We start from the raw sequence: 24,904 nt of genomic DNA on the forward strand, positions 1-24,904 counted from the left end.
CACATTGCAGCAGAGCCACTGTCGTGCCGCTGCCGATTGGAACGCCGTGTTGATGTTTAGGAGAGAGTAGAGTGTTTAATTTGTTCATGATAAATGTATTTTTATTTCTATTTATTTTTTACTGCACACTGAATGGACACTGGTTGAGCAACGTTTTTTTGATTCCTCTGGGTATGTGAGCACTCAGGAAAATGACAATAAAGATATAGTATACTATACTATTCCCATCAAGATTCCAGCATCTGCAGTTGCTCGTGTCTCCATGAGTCCCGCGGGGGCAGGCTGCAGTTCCGAGCGCGGCGGGCGGGAGTGTGCGGCGCTGTTTCCGGAAGTGGCGCGGCGACCCTTCGCTTCAAACCGCCGCTCGAGCGCAGAGACGCGGCGAAATGGCCGACGGTGTGGATCACATCGACATCTACGCGGATGTCGGCGAGGAGTTCAATCAGGTAACGGCGGTCTAGCCCATGCGATCTGAGCGGCGTGACTTGCATTTGGGAGCAGCCGGAGGGACGACGCGGCGTCCTAGTGGTCTCCGACCGCCGGTGGCGGAAGAGACGAAGACGGGAAGGGGAGCGGGGTTAAAATGGAGCTGGCTGCCGTATCCCCCGAACGGTGGGCCCGGGCTGTCATCGCACAGACACCGGTGGTGTGTGCACCATGCAGCGGAGGTGCTCATTCAGCCCTTTTACTCATAAATCTGAGCCCCGAGCTTGTCTATGCGACCCCTCTTCTCCCCAGTAGCAAGGCCTAGGCGCTTTGCTTCCCGCCCAGCGTTGAGTGGAAGGCTGAGAACTTCGGGGAACGGGTTAATTTTTATGCCAGGCGGCCGTTTTTATCGTCTGTTTGTCTTTTTTTTTAATGACCGCGGGTTTAATTTCCTTGCCTGGTTTTGCTTCGTCTCGGTATACCGCGCACTCGAAGCGCATCTGAGAGAACAAAACATGCGAACATGGCGGCGGTGAGCGGGAGGCGGCCAGTGATTGCGTATCTTCACTCAAAACACAGTGCTCGCCCAAACCCCCGGTGGAGCACACACATAGGGTGAAAACTTTTTTATTTTAATTATCAAAGTGGAATAAATTGAATCCCCCCCCTATATTATACGCTACATTCACATTTGATATTAGGGCGAACTTGATGTTACTCATCAATGTAGTTAAGTATTACATTTCCTAGTCAAAGTTAATTGATTTATGTTGTTTTTCCAAATTGTTAATTGCTTCAAAAATGTGTCAAACTCTACGATTGTCCTTGCAAATAGTACATATTGCCTCCCACCCCCCGGAGGGAAGAAGCTTACTCCTCCTCCGCCGCATGCTTAACTGTTTTCGTCTCGGATAAAGTGGTCGTATGAGTATTTTGGGATGACCCGGGTTTGAATCTCTAGTTAGTTGCCACAAGCAATGTCCAATGTTAATCCTTGATTTGGCATTTTAATGTAAATATAGTATAAATTCAGGATGAATATTGAAAAACTTGCACAATTAACTGAATCCTTAATTATGTTTTGCTTTGGTATTTTGGCCACACACTCATCTGTGCTGCCTTCAGGTAGAAGGTACAGGAGCCTGAAATCTGCAACATCCATGTTCAGGAACAGCTTCCTCCCTTCAGTCATCAGACTACTAAACTCAACTCCAAACAAAAATCTGAACTTTACTATTGCACTTTATATGCTTATTTATGTGTGTGTGTGTGTGTGTATAGATATATTCAATGGTATATGGACACACTGATCTGTTCTGTATTTATTTATGTTGACAATATTCTGTTGTGCTGAAGCAAAGCAAGAATTTCATTGTCCTATCTGGGACACATGACAATAAACTCTCTTGAATCTTACTTCATTTTCAAAGTTGATTTATTTCAAATGTTAGACAAACATTATTGCTTTGCAGTTGGGTGAAAGGTCTTGACCTGAAACATCATCCATGCCTTCTCTCCAGTGTCTTATCTTCAGTTTAAAACAGCATCTGCAGTTCCTTCCTACACATTCTGAAAGTTCTTTGAGTGCATCCAAATTGAATATTACTCTATCAGAATATTGAATACAAGGATTGAAAGAGTAAAGATAATCAATCATTTTTTTGTACAGGAGCAGGAAATTGACCAGTAGAAATAAATATTAAATTTTAAAGCTTTTTTAGTGTTTTCCTGGGGATAGAGAGCATAGTGCTGTTTGAAAATATAACTTCTTTGCTTTTTGTTATATGTGAAACATTAATACCATGTGGTTATATTTCTCATTGACCATTAGAGTCACCTGTTCATGGTACATCTTCTGTTTTTTGTGTTTTTAGTGGCAAACTCATGAAAATTGTTTTATTGCATGTGTAAAGAAAGGCCATAACTCAAAATGTTATCTGTCCATGTCCTGCTGACTTCCTCCGTCACTGTTTTTACATATGGTTCCAATGTGATGCTTTCTGACTCCATTTAATTGCATAAGTGTCTGGTTGAATTAGTTGTCTAAACATTGCCTTATAGTATATCTCTTGACTGGTGTGAAAATGTGTTTGTCAATTCAGCTAACCATTTCAAAGGCAGTTAAAGCAAGAACTAATTATAATTGTTCTTATTGCTTGGGAAATCGATTGGTTATCTCAAATGTGAAACTTTTATTGCCATTTATCAACATGAGAACCAAAATTGTGCCAATGAAAGTCAAAGAAGCCATTATGAGACTGAGAAACAAGAATGAAACTGTTAAAATCAGCCAAACCATAGGCTTACCAAAATCAACTACAGGGTATTTAGAACATCATTAAGAAGAAAGAGAGCACTCGTGAGCTTACTATTCGCAAAAGGACTAGCAGGCCAAGGAAGATCTCCACAGCTGATGACAGAAGAATTCTCTGCAAGAAAAATCCCCAAACACCTGTCTGACAGATCAGAAACACTTTTCAGGTGTTGATTTGTCAATGACCACTGTCCGCCGAAGACTTCATGAACAGGAAAACGGGCTACACTGCAAGATGCAAACCACTGGTTAGCCGTAAAAATAGGATGGCCAGGTTATAGTTTGCCAAGAAGTACTTAAAAGAGCAACCACAGTTCTGGAAAAAGGTCTTGTGGACAGATGAGATGAAGATGAAGAGTGATGGCAAGAGCAAAATATGGAGGAGAGAAGGAACTGCCCAAGATCCAAAGCATACCACCTCATCTGTGAAATATGGTGGTGGGGGTGTTATGGCCGGGGCATGTATGGCTGCTGAAGGTACTGGCCCACTTATCTTCATTGATGATACAACTACTGATAGCATAATGAATACTGAAGTGTATAGACACATCATATCTACTCAAGTTCAAACAAATGCTTCATCTCATTGATTGGCGGTTCATTCTACAACAAAACAATGATCCCAAACATACTGCTAAAGGAACAAAGGAGTTTTTCAAAGCTAAAAAATGGCCAATTCCTGAGTGGCCAAGTCAATCGCCCAATCTGAAGCCAATTGAGCGTGGCTTTTATATGCTGAAGAGAAAACTGAAGGGGACTAGCCCCCAAAACAAGCATAAGCTAAAGATGGCTGCAATACAGACTTGGCAGAGCATCACCAGAGAAGAAACCCAGCAACTGCTGATGTCCATAAATCGCAGACTGCAAGCGGGCATTTCATGCAAAGGATATGCAACAAAACACTATAGATGACTACTTTAATTTACATGACATTGCTGCATCCCAAACATTATGGTGCCCCGAAATGGGGGGACTTTGTATAAACGCTGCTGTCATTTCTACATGGTGAAACCAAAATGTATAAAAAGGGCCTTTATTAAAATCTGACAATGTGCACTTTAACCACATGTGAATTTTTTCTATTACAAATCTCAAATTGTGGAGTACAAAACCAAATAAATAAATGATGGGTCTTTGTCCCAAACATTATGGAGGGCACTGTATTTCTTATGGGAGGCTGAAAGAGGGACATAATACTGATGTCACACTTAAGGAGGAAGAGTTAAAAAAAATAAAGTGGATAAATAATTTGGTTCGGAGGGAAATGAATTGTGGGTAGACACAAAATGCTGGAGTAACTCAGCAGGGCAGGAAGCATCTCTGGAGAGAAGGAATGGGTGACGTTTCTGGTCAAGACCTTTCTTCAGACTACCTTCGATTTAAACCAGCATCTGCAGTTCTTTCCTACACTGGGAATGAATTGTGCTGGAAGGTGGGATTAAACTTTTTTTCTTTTGATGTTGACACAATGAACTGTATGGGCTTCTGTCTTTGATTCAATGTTGCTTCTGGTGTTCCAAGTGAATGTTATTTTGAAGTTAAATGTGTTACTTGATGTATAGTCAAAGAGAGAGGGCATATAAACAGCCTGCAGAGTCGATACTGACTACCAACCACCCGTTTCACTAATTATGCATTTTATCCGATTTGTTATAAAAGTTCCCATATATCTCTAAGATTCTATCACCCTTTTACCTATTGGGGGCAATTTACAATAGTCGATTAACCTACCAACCCATGTGTCTGGGATATGGGAGGAAATCAGAGCACCCAGAAGAAACTCACTCCGTCACAGGGAGAAAGTGCAACCTCGTGTGAGGTCAGCGTTGAACCCAAGTTTCTGCCGCTGTGAGGCAGTGGCTCTACTAGCAGCACCACTGTGCTACAATTCCTGTAACAATAACATTCTACTTTGTTAGCTCTGATAAGGTACAAATTCTGTTTATGAGCAAAATCATTGCTACAGTTAGCATAATTACATATATAATATGAAAGCAACCCGTGTTGGTGCAATGACAGCCAAATTGGCAAGTACTTGATAAAGCATAATTAATCCTGGATATAATCAGAAGCATGACGTGTACAAGTAAGGTGACATTAAATCAATAAAGAATACAAGCTTGATTCTATTTCATATATTCCAGAAATTTTGAAAGAAGGAAACCAGAGTGGTTTTAAAATAAGTATTTCCAATTATGCGAAAATAATGGATAAGTTGTGTTCTTTATCTTTGGAGTTAGGTAGGATGACATTTGTTAGGGGTTCAAATCATGTAGCTATTGTAGTATAAACTGTTTCCAGTGATAGTTAATAGAGCTATACAACATGGAAATGGGCCCTTCAGCCCAACTATTTCATACCATCCAAGTAGTTTAAACAAGCTTGTCCCAGTTGTCTGGCTCATTCCAAACCTTTTCTATCCATGCACCTATCTAAGTATCTTTTAAATATTGTAACTGTACCCACCTCTACCACATCATGTGCAACTTGTTTCATCTATGCACCACCTTCTGGAAAATGTTGCCCTCTGGCCACTTTTAAATCTTTTTCCTCACCGTAAACCAACTGTAAATTTTGACACTTCTATTGTGGGGAAAAGATTGGCTGTTAGCCTTATGTTTTCCCCCCATGATTTTACATACCTCTCTGGTCATCCCTCACCTCTTATGCTCAGTGATAAAACATCCAGTCTCCTTATTGCTCAAATTCTCAAGACCTAGTAATGACCAAAATTACTTTTTAAACGTTTCAAGTTTAATGACATCCTCCACCAGGGTGACCAAAACAATGCAGAATACACTAATTGTGACCATGACAACATCTTGAGCAGCTGCAGCATGATGTCCCAATTCCTATAATCGGCCATCCACATATTGATTGAGAAAACTTTTCTTAACACACTTAACGAATACCATCACATCCATGCCCTTGGCACTGTGCCAGACCCAGTTGATATATGGAAAGCTATGATTTCCCAACATATTTCCTCCTCTAATTCCTATTGACAAGGGGGCGGCCTGTAGTACAATCTTATCAGTGGCCGCCCCTTTCTTAATTCTCAATTCCACTCGTGTAGCCTTACTGAACTGACCCCATGAAATATCCCAAGTACTGCCTGATGTTCTCCCTAATAAAAAAAAATATATATATGCATGCCCCTCCTCTTTTAGTTTCTCCTCTATTACTCTTGTAGCATTTGGACTCATTAAAGAGGGAGGAATTTCAAGTTGTGATTTGGTGTGTTGCTATTAGTCTTGTAGAAATTCTACTGCAGGCAAATTTAATAAGGTAATTTCACAGTTAATCCCATTTTGGAAACATTCAAATTACAATTGGACAATGAATGCTGCCCTAGCCAGTGCCCATTTATCATAAATATATTTTTAAGTACAGCTTGTATTGTGTGGCCCATAATGACGAGTTTTAATATCTTGGTATTCACACCTACTTATTGTGCTGTGGCATTTAGTTTAGAGATACAGCGCGGAAAACAGGCCCTTCAGTCCACCGTGTCTGCACCGACCAGCGATCCCCGCACATTAACACAAGCCTACACACATCGGGGACAATTTAAACTTGTCCTAAGTATACAAACCCAAGCCAATTAACCTACAAACCTGGACGTCTTTGGAGTGTGGGAAGAAACCGAAGATCTCGGAGAAAACCCACGCAGGTCACAGGGAGAACGTACAAACTCCGTACAGGCAGCACCCATAGTCGGGATAGAACGTGGGTCTCTAGCGCTGTAAGGCAGCAACTCTACCGCTGCGCCCCAGTGTTTGTTTTTGGCACTGTATTATCTTTTGAGTGTGCTTTCTTGTTGAAAGTGCTACAGATAAGCTGCTTCATTCCGGCAGAACAAATTATATTTAAATGCACGCCGAACTTTTAATTTAATCATGACTGTTCATATCAATAAACATATCAATGTTTATTGCAAACTCTCATTATGTTCTTACCTAGGAGACTGAGTACAGTGGGCACGATCAGATAGATTTATATGATGATGTCATATCACCATCTGCCAATAATGGCGATGCACCTGAGGATCGTGATTACATGGATAGTATACCACAATCTGTTTCGGAGGATGGTGGCAAAACGTCCAACTCATTGGGTCCAAATATTGTTTACACTTATACGGGCAAGAGAATAGCTCTGTATATTGGAAATCTAACTTGGGTAAGCATTGATACATGTTTCTATTTTTATTCTAATTTTATTATACAATTGTATCTTGGTTTGCTAATGTCCTTTTTGATGCTGGTGTCAATTATTTGAAATAAACACATTTCTGTTTCAGAACATAAATAGATTGGTAAACTGTCGGGTAATGAGCTATTACTTCCATTGCAAAGAATCATGCCCGTAATCTGAATGTAAAAGCTAATTCATTCTGCTAATGGAGGTTATTCCCATTGTTTTTCTCTGATGCTGATTCTTTAGGTTTCCTTGACTACATGCGTATCATTGCATTTCAGCCCCACCCCTGATATTTATTTATCTATTTGCTTGTTTATTTATTTATTTATTGATGATTAGCAAGACCATTTAGAAGATTAATATTGGATCTACACTTTTGTGCTTCATTGCACATCAGTATGTTGTGTGGATGCAGCAGTACCTTCCATTTATATGGTGCCTTTAACATAGCAGAAATGTTGAAGAGGCTTCACATGAGTGTTATATTTTTAAAAAGGCACCAAACCAATAATGCTGAAAATTCTTTTTGATCCAGAGAGTGGTAGGGGTCTGAACAGATGACTTAATCAGGCAGTTGGTTTTAACAAGAACACTTGGAGAAGAGTGAGGCAAATGTTTCCAGCTCTGCCTAAGAGGCTAAATGCACAGCCATCTGTATTGGAGAGATTAAATTAAAAGGGTGAATGAGAGGGCATAATTGAAGGAGGGCAGATGTCTTGTGAGATGACAGAAGAACATTAAGTGTAGAATGGATTATGGGCTTTGAAAGCAAGATGGAAATGTTAAAATTATGACGCTTAATAGTAAGTAGGCCATCGCAACAGCATACAGCGTGATGAGATTGATGAAAGAAGACATTGTACGGAATATTGGATCGCCCCAAATTGGTCATTGCAAAATTGGCATACATGGTAATAGGCCCATTGACCCAACTTATCTTTGCCAGCAGTTGCCCATCCAAGTTAATTAGTTAGTTTAATTTATTGTCACATGTACCACGGTACAGTGAGAAGTTTTTTTTGTTGCATGCTATTCAGTCAGAGGACAAACTATACAAAATTGCAATCAAGCCTACCACAGTGTGCAGAGACAGAATAAAAGGAATATTGTTTAGTGCAAGATAAAGTCCGATTAAAGATGATCTGAGGGTCTCCAATGAGCTAGATGGTAGCTCAGGATCTCTCTGTGGTTGGGATGGTTCAATTGCCTGAATACTGCTGGGAAGAAAAAGATCCCTGAATTTGGAGGTATGCAATTTCACTCTTTGTTCACAATGAGTCTTTGCTTGATCCCAGCTACCTGAACCCTACCTCTCTTGTTTTCTGACGAGAGCTTCAATATATGTTGTTATACTGTGTTCCTTACTCTTGCCAGCCTCTTAGGAACATGCAGACCTTGAACTAAGCCTCCCATTTGACAGATTACTCTTTGCCTGAAAACTGCCTACACAATCAACGTTTGAAAGTTCCTGTCTAATAGATCCCAATTGTCCAAAACTCTAAATCGCTGCTCTCTGCACCAACTCCCCAATCTATTAATCTGTCCTACCCTATTCCTACCCTTTTTAGCATATGACGCTGGGAGTAATCCAGAGATTACTACCCTGGAGGTAACATTTGACTCCCCAGGATTCTTCGTCTGCAAAAAAAAATGCTGAAAGATTTCTTCACTTTGTTTCTCCAGCACTTTTTTACTACCCTCGAGGTCTTGCTTTTTAACCTTTCGCCTAACTCCCTATTTTCTCTCTGCAGGAACTCATCCCTTTTAGGTTATTTCCCTAGGTTATTTGTGCCAATGTACATGACTTCAGAAGGCACGCTCATCCCCTTGAGAATGTTCTCCAGCTGCTCATAAGCAGCCTCGACCCTGGCAACACAATCCTAGAGTCATATTTGTGCTCACAAAATAACCTATGTTGATAAGCAAAATCTTAATGAGTTTATTTGTATTGGTTAATGAGTTAATTTGTATTGGTTAATGAGTCTATTTGTATTTTGGGTATTCATCCCTCCATGTTTAGTTACCAAGCATCTCATTCAAAAATAATGGCGCTAAGTGTCCTCAAGATTATTTTGTTTCTATGCTTTGTTTACAGTGGACCACAGATGAGGATTTGACTGAAGCTCTGCATTCAATGGGCATTACTGATGTTCTGGAGATAAAGTTTTTTGAAAATCGAGCTAATGGGCAGTCTAAAGGGTGAGAGCACATGAATTTATGCTGGCTAAGAGTAGAGCAATGAAAATTCTTTTGAGTTTTAAAATAGTAGCTTATATTTTCAAATAATTGGCAGTACGTGATTAAACTACAAGTGATTTAAACTTTACATAGTAGATGTTCATCAGAAATCTGTGGTAATGACAATCTTAAGTGAACTTTATAGATTTGTCAAATATTTAATGTCTGCATTGTCACTGGATGTTTGTAAAATACTAATAGTTATAAATCCATAGTTATCTATCTTTTTGTTTTTAACTAGATTTGCACTTATTTGTGTGGGATCTGAAAGTTCATCCAAAAAACTGATGGATATGCTTCCTAAACGAGATATGCATGGACAGAATCCTATTGTCACACCCTGCAATAAACAGTCACTGAGTCAATTTGAAATGCAGTCTCGGAAATGTAAGAATATATAAATATGTACAGGGAAATTTAATGATTGGCGTATTGAGATGGTAACTTTGTATATTTGGTTATTCTGTGTTATATGTAATATAATGTAATATGTTTTCTACTTGGATTGCTTGTTAACATTTGTCAAGCTGCTGAATTTTGAATTCTGCAAAATTATGCAGAAATCTCTGTTGTTAGATGTTAAACTCCTGAAATGTTAAATTAAGCACTTCTATACTGATATGACAGCACTTGTTTTGACCAGTTATAAATTAGCAAGTCAATGATTTTTTTAAAGTTTCTGATTTTCTGAAAACAAATTTATAAAATAACAAAGTACAAAGTTTTTTTTAACAATATGTAGATAAACTTGTTGTTACATACATAAATCTTTTTTTTCTGGGTAAACAGTTGGTATGCATTTATGTTAAATCTACTTCCATGCATAGATGTTTACCACCATCTGTCTGCAGGATGTTCCCAAATACTCTTAACTCTACAGAAGGGCATTTGTAGGGTTAGGTAGCAGGTACTAGGTCAGGGGTGTCAAACTCATTTTAACTTGCTTCATATCACGGGCAAAATGCGACTTCATGCATGCCAGATTGCACCGTGCACGCGCGAACATGGCCCGATCCAGCACTGGGGACAGCTGCAGCCCGCCCTGGTATCGGGAAAATCATCCTGCATTGGCCGCATTGGACCCATTCGTGGACCGCATCACGCCTGCGGGCTGGTAGTTTGATACCCCCGTACAAGATTATTTCAATTTGCTATGAATGCATATTGGGGAAAATATTAACTACTTATGGTACTCATTTTTAAATTTATGTTTAAGTGCAAATCATAGGTTTTTTTTTCTTACAGCTACTCAGTCTGGTCAAATGTCTGGTGAGGGCAGGGCTGGGCCTCCAGGACTGAACAGTCGCTTAGCATTTTCCCAAAGTGGAAGGGGACGCGGTCGCTTTCCACCCTCTGGCCCTGGTGGGGACAGATTCCCAGGACCTTCTGGACCAGGAGGACCGCCTCCTTTCCCTGGCGAATATCAAAGTATATATTATTTACCTACATTTTGGGCAGACCAGGAAAAGTGTCACATGTTATTTAATGTCCAGATCTTTTTGAATTCTTGTTTTCTTCACATATGACAGATTTGTACATTATCCTGTGTGAAAGCAAGCTATTTTGTTCCACAGATCAGTTTGATATTTAATTTCTTTCACCTGCTCTAAATACTGCTTACTGATGTTTTCATACCCCATTTCCCCACTAGTTAACCTATTTATCTGTCTCCGTTTTAAATGTGTCAAGTATATCAATTACATGCATATGTTAATGTGTTTCACTTTTATCACCACTCACCTATTCTTCATATTGCAGATGAAATTAGAAAATACTGGAAATACCCGGGAGGGCAAATAGCATCCATGGAGAGAGGTAAAAAAAAGCTTCACATTGATGCTCTTTATTAATTCATATGAACTATTTTTTTATCTCCATGGATGCTGACTGTCACATAGAGTACTTTCAGCATTTTCTCTTTTTCAGATTTGTTGCAGAAGCACTTGTATATTGGTGTAATTAACTAATTGGGCTTATTGAAGCATCTCTTGGGCTTTGTGTTACTCAGTTGACATTTTTTGCCCGATTAATGTCTGTGGTTGATTTGATTTCCATTTCTACTGGTAAATTAGTAAACACCATAATAACTGATTTGATCCAATTGTGATCATTCCTGAGCTGTAGAAATGAGGAATGTCCCCAAGTGGATTGGTTATCATTGATTGAAAGATACAGCATGAAACCAGGCCCTTTGATCGAGTTCATGCCAGCTATTAATCTCAAGTAAACACTAGTTCTTTGTAATCTCACTTTTACATACACTCCATTCATATTGAGGGCAATTTACAGAGAATAATTAACCTATGAAATCAGCGTGTCTTTAGGATGTTAGATGAAACCAACATGGTCACAGTGAGAACGTGCAAACTCCACACAGTACCCGAGATCATGATGGAACTTGGGTCGGGCATGATATTCTTCCGATTTTAATTGGAATTCCGATTTTTGTTTTCCTAGAAATTATTCTGATTTTTCACCTCGACTAAATCCCTCGATTCGACTAAATCCCGCCTCAACTAAACCTTCCACCTCACGACTAAACTCCACCTCACACCTAATCCCCGCCTTGACTAATTACTGCCTCGCTCCCGCGGGGAGGGGCTGCAGCTGCCGTGGGGGCTCAGGCTCAATGTCGGTGCAAGTGCGCCCCTCCCACCGGCTCTCTCGGGCATCTCCCTGCTCGGTCTCGCTCCCCTGTTTGGAGCCGCTCCGCTCGTGAGGCACCGTCAACGGTCGGGGGGGAGCTATAAATAGCGGGAGCGGGTGAGAAGCGGCGATTAGTCGAGGCGCAGATTAGGTGTGAGGTGTAGTTTAGTCGTGAGGTGGGAGGTCGAGTTGAGGTGTGGTTTAGGTGTGAGGTTTATTTGAGGGACGAGGTTTAATGATGTACGGTTTAGTCGAGGCGAGGTTTAGGGATGAGGAGCTTTGGTAGTGAGGTATTGAGGCAAGGGGATTAGTCGAGGTGTAGGTGAGGAGAAGTGAGCATAGGTGAGGTGAGAAGAAGTGGGTGTGAGCTCAGAAAGGGAGACTGCGGTGCTGCTGAAAGACGACCACTGCCTTCTGTGGCAGAGAATTCCACAAATTCGTAACTCGGGGTGAAAATGTTTTCTCATCTCAGTGCTGGGCAAAGAGGCATTTCATTTTGTAAAGTTTTTTTTAGCTGTATGAAGTCATTTATTGAAACATAATGTAATTAAAGGTTTGGACACGCTGGAGGCAAGAAACATGTTCCCAATGCTGGGAGAGTCAAGAACCAGGGGCCACAGTTTAAGAATAAGGGGTAAGCCATTTAGAACGGAGATGAGGAAAAATGTTTTCACCTAGAGAGTTGTGAATCTGTGGAATTCTCTGCCTCAGAAGACAGTGGAGGCCAATTCTCTGGAGGCTTTCAAGAGATAGAGCTCTTAAAGATAGCGGAGTCAAGGGATATGGGGAGAAGGCAGGAACGGTGTCACAGTGAATGGCGGTGCTAGCTCGAAGGGCCTAATGCCGTACTCCTTCACCTATTTTCACCTATTGTCTATGTCATGAAATATATATCTTTTGGGGGATTATTTTACTGGATACATGTTAGAAAAATTCTAAGCTTCTGTTATGTAAACTACCAGCAGAAAGCTTGGGAATCACTTTCAGTTTATTGAAAATGCAGAAGCTTCAGGGATCGTTGTTCCCTGAACCCCCACCGGGGCGCTTCCCTTGGACCCCGCCGGGGGCCTAGCCGGCCTCCTGGACCCCCAGACAATACTTCTACTTTTTTTCTGGAGGTGAATATCATGCCTGCTGGGTCTCTGGCGCTGTGAGGCAGCAGCTGTGCCACTGAGCATCTGGTTCTTTTTTTGGGGGGGGGGGGGGAATAAAATTACAAGTGCTTCAAACCTGAAATAAAAGCAAGAAATGTTGGGAACACTCAAGAGATCAGGCAGCATCTGTGCAAAGAAAAAAAAGTTAGCATTTCAGGTGCTAGACACTTCATCTGATGAATATTTCCAATGTTTTCTGTTTGGGTATGATTTTAGTATGATTCGTTTAGTTTGACTGACCCTTCAAACCTTTTTATACTCAATTTAGAGAAAATGTAAATGTTGGCGGTGTAAAAATATAGTGGTTAGAGATTGTTATTGGATGACCATCTAGATTGCAGGCATGAGTTTAAAATGTATATTATTGAGAGAACTTAAATTCAAGTAATTAATTGTAACCAACTGTGTACAAATGTTATTCAAGGAAGTAAACTATCCACTATCTCACTCCAGATCCACCAATATAATACATTTTTAAATGCCTTTGATTTTGCTTGGCCAAATTTGGAGTAGTGGTGGTGGGGAAGACGTTCACTGGCACCCACATCCTACAAAATAAATTTAAATAGTTTATTTTCTGGGCTTAAATTCAATCAGCATTATTGCTGCTTAATCACATTTTGATGGAATTGCTTACAGGGATTAAAAACCCCCCAATACTTGTTGTTCCTCTGGTCCTTTCACTCCACCAGCCACTCATCCAACACACTGTTCCTACCAGCTTTAACTTGATCCCACCACAAGTCACATCCACCCTTTCCCCACCATTCGCTGAGACCACTGCTTCCGCAACTCCTTGGTTCATTAATTTCATCTCTTTTCCACTCAAGCCGCACCCTCTCTTAGAACGTTGCCCTGCAACTGTAGGTGACGAAACACCTGTACCTATACTTCCTCAGTCTGAAGAAGGATCCTGACCAAAATGTCGCCTATCCTATTTCTCCAGAGATGCTGCCTGACCAACTGAGTTACTCAGCACTTTTGTGTCTTTCTTCGTAAACCTACATCTGCAATTCCTTGTGTCTCTGTTCAACGTATGTTTACTGACGTTAAATACCATGCAAGAACTTTTTATTGGAAAAGTGACTATATTTATATTTCCAATAAAATGTCATTGTTAATTATTTAATTTGTCTTCTAAGTTAAACTGCCATCTTATTTTAATGTAGATTTAATATCATTCTTTGAATGTAAATGCATTGCTTTCTTATTTCAGGGCAAGGTCCACCACGGCCACCTCCAGGTCCTCCTGGCCCACCAGGCCCGCCAGGTCCGCCTCCACCTGGACAAGGTCTTCCTCCTCCATTAGGTGGGCCACCAAATCGTGGTGATCGCCCTCCACCTCCAGTTCTGTTTCCAGGACAACCGTTTGGGCAACCGCCAATGGGACCGCTCCCTCCTGGTCCTCCTCCGCCTGTTCCAGGCTATGGTCCTCCTCCAGGTCCCCCTCCTCCTCAGCAAGGACCTCCACCACCACCTGGTCCTTTTCCCCTACGTCCACCAGGCCCACTTGGCCCTCCTATTAATATTGCTCCACCTCCACATCTTCCTGGGCCCCCTCCAGGTGCACCTCCTCCAGCGCCTCATGTAAATCCTGCTTTCTTCCCACCACCGGCCAATAATGTAATTCCTTCATCTGACAGTCGTGGGCCTCCTCCATCGGATCCGTATGGACGCCCCCCTCCATATGACCGAGGAGACTATGGACCTGCTGGCAGGTAAGTATTGGGCATGCTTTATTTGGGTGGGTGGGGGGGGGGGGGGGGGCGCAAATGTATCAAAGTTTAATTGAGATGCGAAATATTAGAAAAGGAAAAGACGATTAGATTTTGAGTACGTTTGTAGCAAACCATTTAGTTCAAACATGTATTTGTGGGTAACTCTTGAAGTTAATTAATGGGTTCAGCTCCATTTTGAGACAAAATACATGATGCAAATGCAGTAATAATTCATGAATATATGTCATAATTTCTATTCCAGCAGATGTGGTTTTCATTTCAGCTCAGCTTGACTCTTCTTGCGTTCTTTGGCTCTTAACTGGCTGCCTTTCACCATTTAGAAATTGAAATGTTTTAAGGGAGGGGGGAATTAATGTTCTCTTACCATATAAACTTACCAAAGTGGGTTTGAATTTAAGAGAAAATGCCTAGCTGATAAAACTAATAGACTTTTTTTGGTTTTAAAAAATGAGTGCTGGAGTAGCTTAGCGGGTCAGGTAGCATCTCTGGAGAACATGGATAGGTGATGTTTCAGGTTGGGACCCCTCTGACCTCTCTTCATCTTTCTACGGACCTCCTTTGGTAGGGTACTGAATGTATAATTGCATTATGTCGCAAGAAGTGGCAAGAAGTACCTTCCTTCAAACAGCATTTAACATTAGAAAATATCTAGACAGCAAGAATCCAATCTCAAGAAAATGATTGTACTGTATTCAAACCTGGTGGGACCATAGCTCAGCAACGAGGATAACTTATGCAGGAAGTGGTGTTGTCATACAAGTGTTGATATTCAGTAATTAATGGATGAATAGAAACTCATCGTCCTCATAACTTTTGCATTGTCATTTCATTATTTTTGAAAGCGAGCAAGTTATCAGAATTTGATGAATATAAGGTAGTTAACCTGGAAATGTTTTTAGATGTTTATAATATGTCCTATTTCAGTTTAGGTTATTAAGAGTTTTGTAGTTGTTCTTAAAGATGTGAATCTACATTTTTTCTTTTGTTTGCATTTTTCCTTTTGGAAACAGAGACATGGATTCTTCAAGGACTCCACTCAGTGAAGCAGAATTTGAGGAAATCATGAATCGAAACAGAGCGATTTCCAGCAGTGCAATATCAAGGGCTGTGTCAGATGCTAGTGCTGGTAAATTGAAACAGCTTGTTTTTCTTGCCATCGCTCCATTGGTCTAAAACAAATCAACATTGAAATCAATCTATGATGTACTGAATGTGATGAATGCTGGCTATTTCACCTGGATGTATGAATGTGTGAACTTGCATTGACTTGTTATTCTGTTTAATTGGACACATTCAGATGAAAGGAAACATAATCTTCATTGTGCTTTGGAATGATTTGGGTATGTTTGATCTAGCAGGTCTTGAGATGGCATGTTGCACCGCCACCCCACATTACCCAATGAGCTGGCGTCACGTGGAGTGCTTCTGGTCATGGGGCGGAGAGAGCACTGGGCCCGTCCGCGGCGCACCGCGAGTGGGGCTGGGGGCTCTGCGGCTTCCCGGCCTGTGAATTCACACTTGTTTAACCCTCCCAACACTGCATTCTATCCCTACTGGCCTTGGGATAAGCTTTACATCCCCTCACTGGTTTATAGTGGACAACCGACAATCATGGACACCAAACCTCCCCCCTCCTAGGGTCCATTATTGCGAGGGGTTATTGTATATGAAATTGATGACATTATTTCCAGTCAGCGGTGAAGCAATAGAAATTGCTTTCTTCTCACAGAGATACGGCCACAAAGCTTCACTGCGTTTTGAAATGTTTCACCTTTCCTGACATGAGTTATTGTTGTGTTTTCTATATGTGATGTATTATGCATCTGGCAGTGCTGTTATTATCAATTAGATCAACAAAACATGTTAAAGATTTCTGATCATCTGCCTGAAAGGGAAAACTAGATTTTAAACATCTTCGGCGTAATGCTTACACATCATGAACTGAACTCCATGCAGAATGAATCTGTTCTTGCATTGGTATGATCTGTTTTATAAAAATCAATTGCATTTTTCTGTCAAGTAAAATGTTAAGTTTCACCTTCATTTGAATTTTACAATTTTTGCCTTGTCAAAAAATCCTGTCTAGATTTCCTCATTTAACTGTTATATTTTGTTCTTGAGAAGATAGTTGAATGTTGGTGCCCCATTTTTAACAATGGTGAAAGCTTCACTGGTATTCTTATTGCAGATTTTGCATCATTTATTGCAAATTCTGAACAATTCTAATGGTCTAATTGTTTTTTTGTTTCAATTGTAGGTGACTATGGAAGTGCTATTGAAACTCTGGTTACTGCAATTTCTTTGATTAAGCAGTCTAAAGTATCTGCTGATGATCGTTGCAAAGTTCTCATAAGTTCACTGCAAGATTGTCTTCATGGGATAGAATCAAAATCCTATGGCTCTGGGTCAAGGTAGGTTATAATTTTCCATCTTTATTAAAGTTCAGAGCACATGCAATTGACCCATCAGAATAGAAAATATCCGATTATCTTGACACTAATTTAGGTTAATAGTACAATAGCACTTTGTCACATAAGTGAAATGTAATATATAATTTGTCAATGTTGTCACTATGTAGATCAAAGCTTCCAGAAAGTTGGGTGGAATGGTTTGTCATGGAGAAACTTTCCTTGCTTTGCTTTACAACACGGCAAATGTTGAGAGGGAGCATTAACGAAAATTGCTATTTGACGAGTCATTGGTTGATTTGCTTTCCTTTTTGAACATAAGTGAAATGGCTTTTGCTGCATTGATTTTGTTGGGGGGGAAAAATAAGTTTAATTTGGTCTCTTTGTCGCTGTTTAGCTGTGGTCGTGAGGTCTTATTGAAATTGTTTACTCTCTTCTGTATTTGCAATAACTTTAGTTAGACCAGTTGCATTAGCTCGCATACTTTATCTGTATCCCATGCGGTCAGTAGAGTTTTCCAGCATAGAAAGAGGCTGTTGTCTCTAGCTGCGATGTTGATCTAGGGGCTTAGACACTGGATAAGGGTAAAGCCAATTAGCACTAAGCAAATGTTAATTATTTCAGGTTGGAATACTGAGATTGCAGAATTTTTACCTTGGATGGTTGGTTGGTTCAGTAATGTTAACGGCTGAAAAACATGTTCAGACTCTAGGCATTAGAGAGGAATCTGGTGAAAAAGTGGTAATCACCTATCAGCCGTAATGTTTTTGTTTGCCAGAGCAGGCTTTCCGTATGGCCTACGGCTATTTTGTGTGCTCTTAGAGTTTTGTCAATGCGGTATGTTTTATTTTAGAATGGGAATTTATCATTGTTCTTTGCTTAAACTAAAAAGTAACCGAGAAATTCTTAATCCTGAAAAATATGACTGAATTTCAACAAGAACTACTTGCATTTGTACCATGGTTTTAACAAAGGTAAGCAGGATTTGATGATAGGCAAATATTAGCAATCTTAATGTACCAAGAGGACCAGCAAAGAAGGTTGAACAGTTTAAATGGAGTAGAGTCAATCAATTGGTCTTTTGATCTAGATGAGCCCAGAAAATGAAAGAAACTTGGTAAAAAATAATATTTTTTGGGCGAGGGAATTTCCGAAATTTGTTCTTGTGGTTTACAGAAGGAAGGGTTAAGTGTTAGCCAGTCAGGTGATTTTAGTCTGACCAAGCAGTCTGTGGTGCGAATGCGATTGGATGGATGAGGGAATAATGATGCTGCAGGATAAAGTAGGTTGATTTTGCATTGTTAATGTTGGATAATCTAATATAAGCAGAGTCCAATGGAGCTTTATGGTTTATCCACATGTGGCAACGACCCGAAACATCACCCATTCCTTTTCTCCAGAGATGCTGCCTGACCCGCTGAGTTACTCCAGCATTTTGTGTCTCCCTTCGATTTAAACCAGCAGTTCATTCCTACCAACAAAGCCAGTTGTCTGTTGGATCCATTTGAGGCAGTGTTGCTTAAATTCAGTAGGGGTGAGTGGCCAGGATGAGAGGGAAAGATCGATGGTTTTAATGGTGATGGGGTCATCAAAGATGGAGGCAAGTGAATTTATGAGTTTTTGCCCAAGGCCAGGATACGTAGTTTAGGAATGGAAGTATAGTTCGAGCAACCAGGAGAAAATGATTGTGGGTAGTGCTGTGACATGATCCAAGGGATGGTGGGTGGGATTATGTTTGGAGAGAGCAATTGAGGATAATTAATTGCTTGGTGTAATGGGTGAAGGAGGAAAAGTCTGAAGATATCTATGCTGAGTTTTTATGAAATTGTATTAATAAAATGTAGGCTAGAAGCCATATTTTGAACACTCAATAACATTGGAGATGAGGGAGTCTTAAAGTTCTGCAGTGTCAGTAAACCAGTACTTATGTCGAACCTGTATTACAGACAGCAGCACCATTACTGTCAACAAAACATTTTAAGTTAAATAAATATTTTTCATTAACATTTAAATATAGTTCAAAAGACTTTGACAGCAGTGTGTCATCAAAAGGCTATTTGGGGTGGGCTTTCAAAATCCACTAGCAGAGGTCTGGGCCTTGCTCTGCTTTGCAGGATGGTTGCAGCAGCAAGGCTTTTAACTTAATCTATCCCACATTGCATCAAAAGATAAGTGCATCTGTGGGAAATGCACAAGGGGTGAGTACACAGTTTTTGGCACTAGATATTGTAGAATTTGTTGAAACCGTTGCCATTAAAGAGTATATAAATGTCTTTTAGAAAACGAGAGCGATCACGAGAGAGGGACCACAGCAGATCAAGAGAGAAAAGCAGACGCCACAAAGAACGCTCGCGAAGTCGTGATCGGCATGATGACTATTACCGTGAACGAAGCAGGGAGCGGGAAAGGCATCGTGATCGAGATAGAGACAGAGACAGAGAGCGGGACAGAGAACGGGAGTATCGTCATCGTTAAAAAAGGTGGGTTGGTTTCATTTGTAATTGGGCAAAGTAATTTTTATTTCTCTACCTTTTTCTAAAACAGATATATGAAGTAATTTTTATACAGTGGTTTTCAAATAAAAACCTGTCTAAAGTCACGAGCTGTTTAGCACGGAATTTTGGTAAGTATTTTTGAAGCTATGGGTTGTCTTATATTCTGATTACTAATTATGTTTATACTTTTATAGGTCAGTATTGCGTTCTTTAAAAAAATATATCTTTTGTGTACTGATTCACACATTCTATTCCTGTTGTAGCTTAATTTTGTGTTATACATTGCAACCTGTATTCTTTCAGAATTTCAAATGACACAACAGATTGGGCAACATGGTGATTGATGTATAAATCTAAATAATTGCATTATTTACTTTTACATTCTTACTGCCTTTCATTTTGTCTCCAGTGCCATTTCCAACAAATAGAGGTGGGTTATGCACAAATTGCTGCACATAAATGTAGTACTGCTAACGTTCATTGGCCTCACTCCTAGCGGGGAACAATTGCAATCAGAAAACCATGTTCCATGGGATTTCTAAAGATGGTCCTACATTAATTACAATGTTGCATGTTTCTGCAGTATTAGGTCTCTTGTGCTCTGGTCCAGATCATCTTAAACTGTTCCTGGGGAATCTGGCCTCCATGCTAGCTGCAACTGACACTCTGACCTCCCTCATTCCTTAAATTTCTAAAGCAAACCCTGCAGATCAAATTAATTAAATTGCAGGAATGCATCGGGTAGAAGTAATTTTATGGACTGAAGTCTAGCTTTATGGTGTAAAGTATGATGAGTTGATCTGCGTATTTTAAAATCATTTGAGTTGAATTTTAATTTTTTCTGCAATTGTGATCTCTGAATTTTTACAATTTGAGTTCTTTCCCCAAATAAAAACTTCAGGTTTGATTTATGGATTTTTATACGTTCACCTCGGGAATAAGGTTTTTTAAGCTCAGCCACATTTGATTTATTGCGTGCACTTCTGGTCGTCCCATTACCAGAAAGATGTAGAAGCTTTGGAGAGTGTGCAGAAGAGGTTTACCAGCATACTGCCTGTTTTAGGGAGTATTAGTTACAAGGAGAGGTTGGAGATACATGGATTGTTTTGTCTAGAACACCAGCGATTGAGGCGACACCTGATAGAAATATATAAAGTTATGAAGCATAGATAAAGACCAGGCAGAACCCCTTTCTCATGGTGGAGGTGTCTAAAACTCATGGGGGAAGCTGTTAGGGTGTGAGGGGCAAAGTTTATAGATGTGCAGATCAAATTTTTGTTTTCACAGAGTGACGGGTGCCTGAAACTTGCTGCCAGAGGTGGTAATGAGGCAGATATGATAGTGACATTTAAGAGGCTTTTAGATATACACATGGATATGGAGGGGCATCGTTCATTTTGAGGCAGATGAGATTGGTATATCTTGGCATTATGTTTGGACTTGGACATTGTGGGCTGAAGCTCTGTTCCTATGCTGTATTGTTTGGTATTCTAACTAGATCTACGGACAGTATGTATAATGGTCCATTGATAAACTCTAGGGCAACCATTTTTGAAGCTTGTGGTCTGAAATACACATGGATGGGAAAAGAAAATGAGATCTAGTTATCCTGCGAGCAACCAGTCAATAGCATTTCCAGGAGCTTTGTGGCAAATTCCTTGTTCATCTTTGTGGCACACATTAATGCCTGAGAAATGATGCATTTAGGAGTTTTGTTATTTTTGAAAAATTGTCTTGCATTCAAAATATTGGCTAACAGGACACTTTTTTGTTTAATGCTGTTTTGCAGTCTGCAACTTTCCAAGTTTACTGTTTTTGTCAATAGCATTCAAATTAAACCTTATTCTCGAGTATTATAACAGGATGGATACAGGATGATGTACAAATTTATCCTACAGGTAAACTGATTGATGCATTTGTGGAATACCTCCAGTTTTTTTGGGGGAGTGGGTAACTTTATTGGGAGTTAGCTAAAAGATTTAAAGGAAAACTAAACGCAATCTTGGGCTACCTAACTGTTTTTGCTAGTCCTATTGGTACTATTTTGCTAGTCCTATTGGAAATTGAAGTGTAACTAACGTACCCTTTTTGGAGAGATTTTGCAAATTTAGGCAGCAGTATTTCTGCCAATAAGAATTTGCAAGTAAGAAATTCATAGTTCTGTTTTGGGGCATATGACAAAACTCTTGACACTCTTAACTCTCTTGTTAGAACTTCTGAAGTGATTCTGTGTTAAGATTATTGATAATGCTGATTTTATCAGATACTAGACTCTCACTTAACACAACGCTGCATATAGAGGTGTAATTTTATGAATTGTCTATGCATGGTGCAGAGTTGATCAAACCTTTTTTCTGTTGAAGTTGGTGAGTGTAGTATTACTGATCATACCATAATCACAACCCCCGCTTGGATTTTTTTTCTGGCATAATCTTTAAAAAGGCACCTTGGTGAAGACTGCTTGTATGTATTGCTCATATGTAAATTATTGTTACTTCACTTATACACCAGTCACATTAATCAATCTTTTATGAAATTTTGTTGTAATGTTCTATGTTCTAAGTTGTAATTATCTTTTGTACTCTGCAGAGTGCAATTAACATCGTGAAGGCAAAAAATATATTTTCCTTATTAGAGTTACATTCATAGTCATTCAAGTTTGTGGGTTCTTTTCACTTTAAGGTATTCCATTTTACTAAATTCATAGTACCTGATTATTCAATACTCTTGAGTATTAACGTACTGTCAATAATAGTTTATATCAAAATTGAATGGTATCACTTACATTAGTTTATTTTAAAGGTTCTGGTGCAGGACATTTCAGGAAATTGAGTTCTGGATTTGATTGCTTCTGCTTACTTGGCTTGGTTGCATGAGATTTAAAGGTTTATATTATACCCACAGTGAAGGGAAATGAGAACAATGAAATCTACAGTGTCTTTTCATATTGTCACATTTGGCTGTTAATTTGCTGCCTATTGTTCCTTAAGTCTGCCGGCCAGTTATTCACCCGTTTCAATTTTAGCCCCGTAGAAGATTCGTCTCTCTTGCAGGATAGATACCAGTTTACAAATAATTTTCATTTTTTCTGTAATATGGTAACAATTAATTGTTTCTATCTAATACTTGTGTACACCAAGCCTGGTTGAATGCTTGTTAAGGAACTTTTCCTGCGTGACAATGCTGCTACTTCAGTTAAGAATGACTGTAATGAAAATAATATTGAATATGAATTGTGCACCAATGTTTTGCTGCGTTAAAGCTAAAATACCAGAAACCAAGCATTTTACATATGCAAGCAACAATATCCATTTTTTGTTCATTTCTTATTTACAATTCATGGTTTATATTTAAAAAAACGTGAAAAACTGCACGTGGTAGTTTTAGCTGCTTGATATTTCCTACATTCACTGTGGCTGGCCTGTAAATTACCTGCAACACAAGTCATGTAATTGCATTGTGGCACCTACTTTAGAAGGGATTAAAAAAGTTGCTGTATCACATATTTGGGGCCATAAAGAATTGCGAAAGCAGCATGAAGTGTCAAGTCAGTAAAAAATGGGTGATACTATATTTTCATAAATGTGCGGTTACCTGAATTCATTAATTCATGAGGTAATTGAGTATAACAATTCAGAAATTTTAACTTTTTGTTGTAAATACAATGGTACTATTTAACCCCATTTCAGTTTTACAAAAGTTGCTCCTTGCCATGTAATAAGTAGCTTATTGGGATTCTGGAGGACCGGTTAGGTATTAAGAGTTTTTTTTTATATTTGTTGCATTTATTTTTCTTCACAAAAGATCTAACTTTTCATGGTGCTTAAATTCAAGTATCTGTAGTTATGTATAACTTGAACTTTGGTGCTCTGAACAAAGGTTGAATACTGTGTATTTACCCACACAGTCATCATAGTGTGAAATGTATAAATCATGACCTGTCCTGATTTTCTATTATGTTATGAGCTCCTAAGCTGGATCTTGACTGAAGTCATAATTTTCTCTATCTTACACTGCACCTCCTTCTTTTGCATCCCTTTTGGACTTCCAATCACAGTTGCTGTTGTCCTGCCATGAAAACATGGCTTTCCTTTAGTTGGCTAAATCTCATTTAATCTTCACTGATCTAAGTTTCAAAAAAATACCTGATTCCTTTAATTTAGAAAATCTGGTAATTCATTTCATCTATCCAGGGATTTCAATGTCTAAATCTATACACTTTGGGCTCATCCCAATTTGTACCTTTCGTGATATGCTTGTATCAAATGCCTTTTTTTGAACAAAATTCGAAAACCTGTCTAGTTTGCTGAGGATTTTTGTATCCGTTTTGTAGTGTGCCATTTTCACAAAGTTGCAGAAAATTTCTATTTCATCTTTATCAACGATTTAGGCATGTCATAAAAAATAAATGGGATACCAATGGTTGTTTTGAATACAAAATAAGACATGCAATTTGCATCAAAAAATTATCCACACTGATTTGAAAGCCAGAGATTTGTGCAAAATATTGTTTAAAAAAATGTGATTTCTGTAAACATTGTAAGCTGCTTTACTGTTGCCTGTATAGTCTCGCTTAAAATGACCTGTCAAATGGGCATGAAAAATTGCTTTGTAATATTTTGAATGTGGTCATAAGTTAAATTCAGTAATCGTCCCTTTTGTCATTTTTTAAATATCAATATCCTAATGTTCTTGGCCTTTTTGGTTGCTTCCTAATTTTATCTGTGGATTACAAATGTTCTGATAATCCTTGAATCTTAATTTGGTTGGGTTGAATGCAATTTATGGTGGAATAGAAATTAATTGCATTGTTTTGTGATCATAGTTGGATTTTTTGCTTTTAATTTTTTTTTTAAACTGGCTGAATCAATTGAATCTGTACTTGTCCCCAACCTTGTTTCACTGGAAAATTTGCTTAGAATGAGGACGAAAGCTGTTTGCAATCAGCTGTATTCTGTTGAACAAAGATATATGCTTGTTTCTTTATAATTGCAATCAAAGCTTTAAATGTCTTGCAACAGCTCCAAAAATACTAATAGCCTAGAACGCAGTCATAGTTGTAAGTGATTGAATCGTTGTATATGTCTATCTGAAGAATTTTAGAACTGTCTTTAATGGTCTGCTCATGATAGATTGCATTGTAAATGCTGGTCATCTGATTATTATTTTCATTGTTGGAATCAATAGTTTAATTTTTATTTATTTTTTATTTTGATTGGCACGCATACAATCATCATGAGACCTTATTTCCCATTTTAAGATCCCAGGTCATGGATTTTCC

At 39.2% G+C, this 24,904-nt stretch overlaps 1 protein-coding gene across 5 annotated transcripts in view; it reads left to right on the forward strand.

The window, feature by feature from the left end:
- Positions 1-289: 289 nt before the first annotated feature.
- cpsf6 (cleavage and polyadenylation specific factor 6) overlaps positions 290-24,904 on the forward strand; it is a 31,987-nt gene continuing 7,372 nt past the window's right edge. Inside the window, exons 1-11 of one of the 5 annotated variants that reach the window (XM_055650713.1) lie at positions 290-446; positions 6,704-6,922; positions 9,039-9,142; positions 9,423-9,568; positions 10,427-10,609; positions 10,940-10,996; positions 12,381-12,461; positions 14,198-14,699; positions 15,731-15,846; positions 16,978-17,131; positions 19,408-19,608. In XM_055650713.1, the coding sequence (XP_055506688.1) occupies positions 387-446; positions 6,704-6,922; positions 9,039-9,142; positions 9,423-9,568; positions 10,427-10,609; positions 10,940-10,996; positions 12,381-12,461; positions 14,198-14,699; positions 15,731-15,846; positions 16,978-17,131; positions 19,408-19,603 (1,818 nt within the window). In that variant the 5' untranslated portion in view covers positions 290-386 and the 3' untranslated portion in view covers positions 19,604-19,608. The remainder of the gene's footprint in view (positions 447-6,703; positions 6,923-9,038; positions 9,143-9,422; positions 9,569-10,426; positions 10,610-10,939; positions 10,997-12,380; positions 12,462-14,197; positions 14,700-15,730; positions 15,847-16,977; positions 17,132-19,407; positions 19,609-24,904) is intronic. The other 4 variants (XM_055650712.1, XM_055650715.1, XM_055650714.1 and 1 more) reach the window with 4 other exon arrangements.

This window comes from Leucoraja erinacea, chromosome 19 (assembly GCF_028641065.1).
Source record: "Leucoraja erinacea ecotype New England chromosome 19, Leri_hhj_1, whole genome shotgun sequence".
Classification (NCBI taxonomy): Eukaryota; Metazoa; Chordata; class Chondrichthyes; order Rajiformes; family Rajidae; genus Leucoraja; species Leucoraja erinaceus.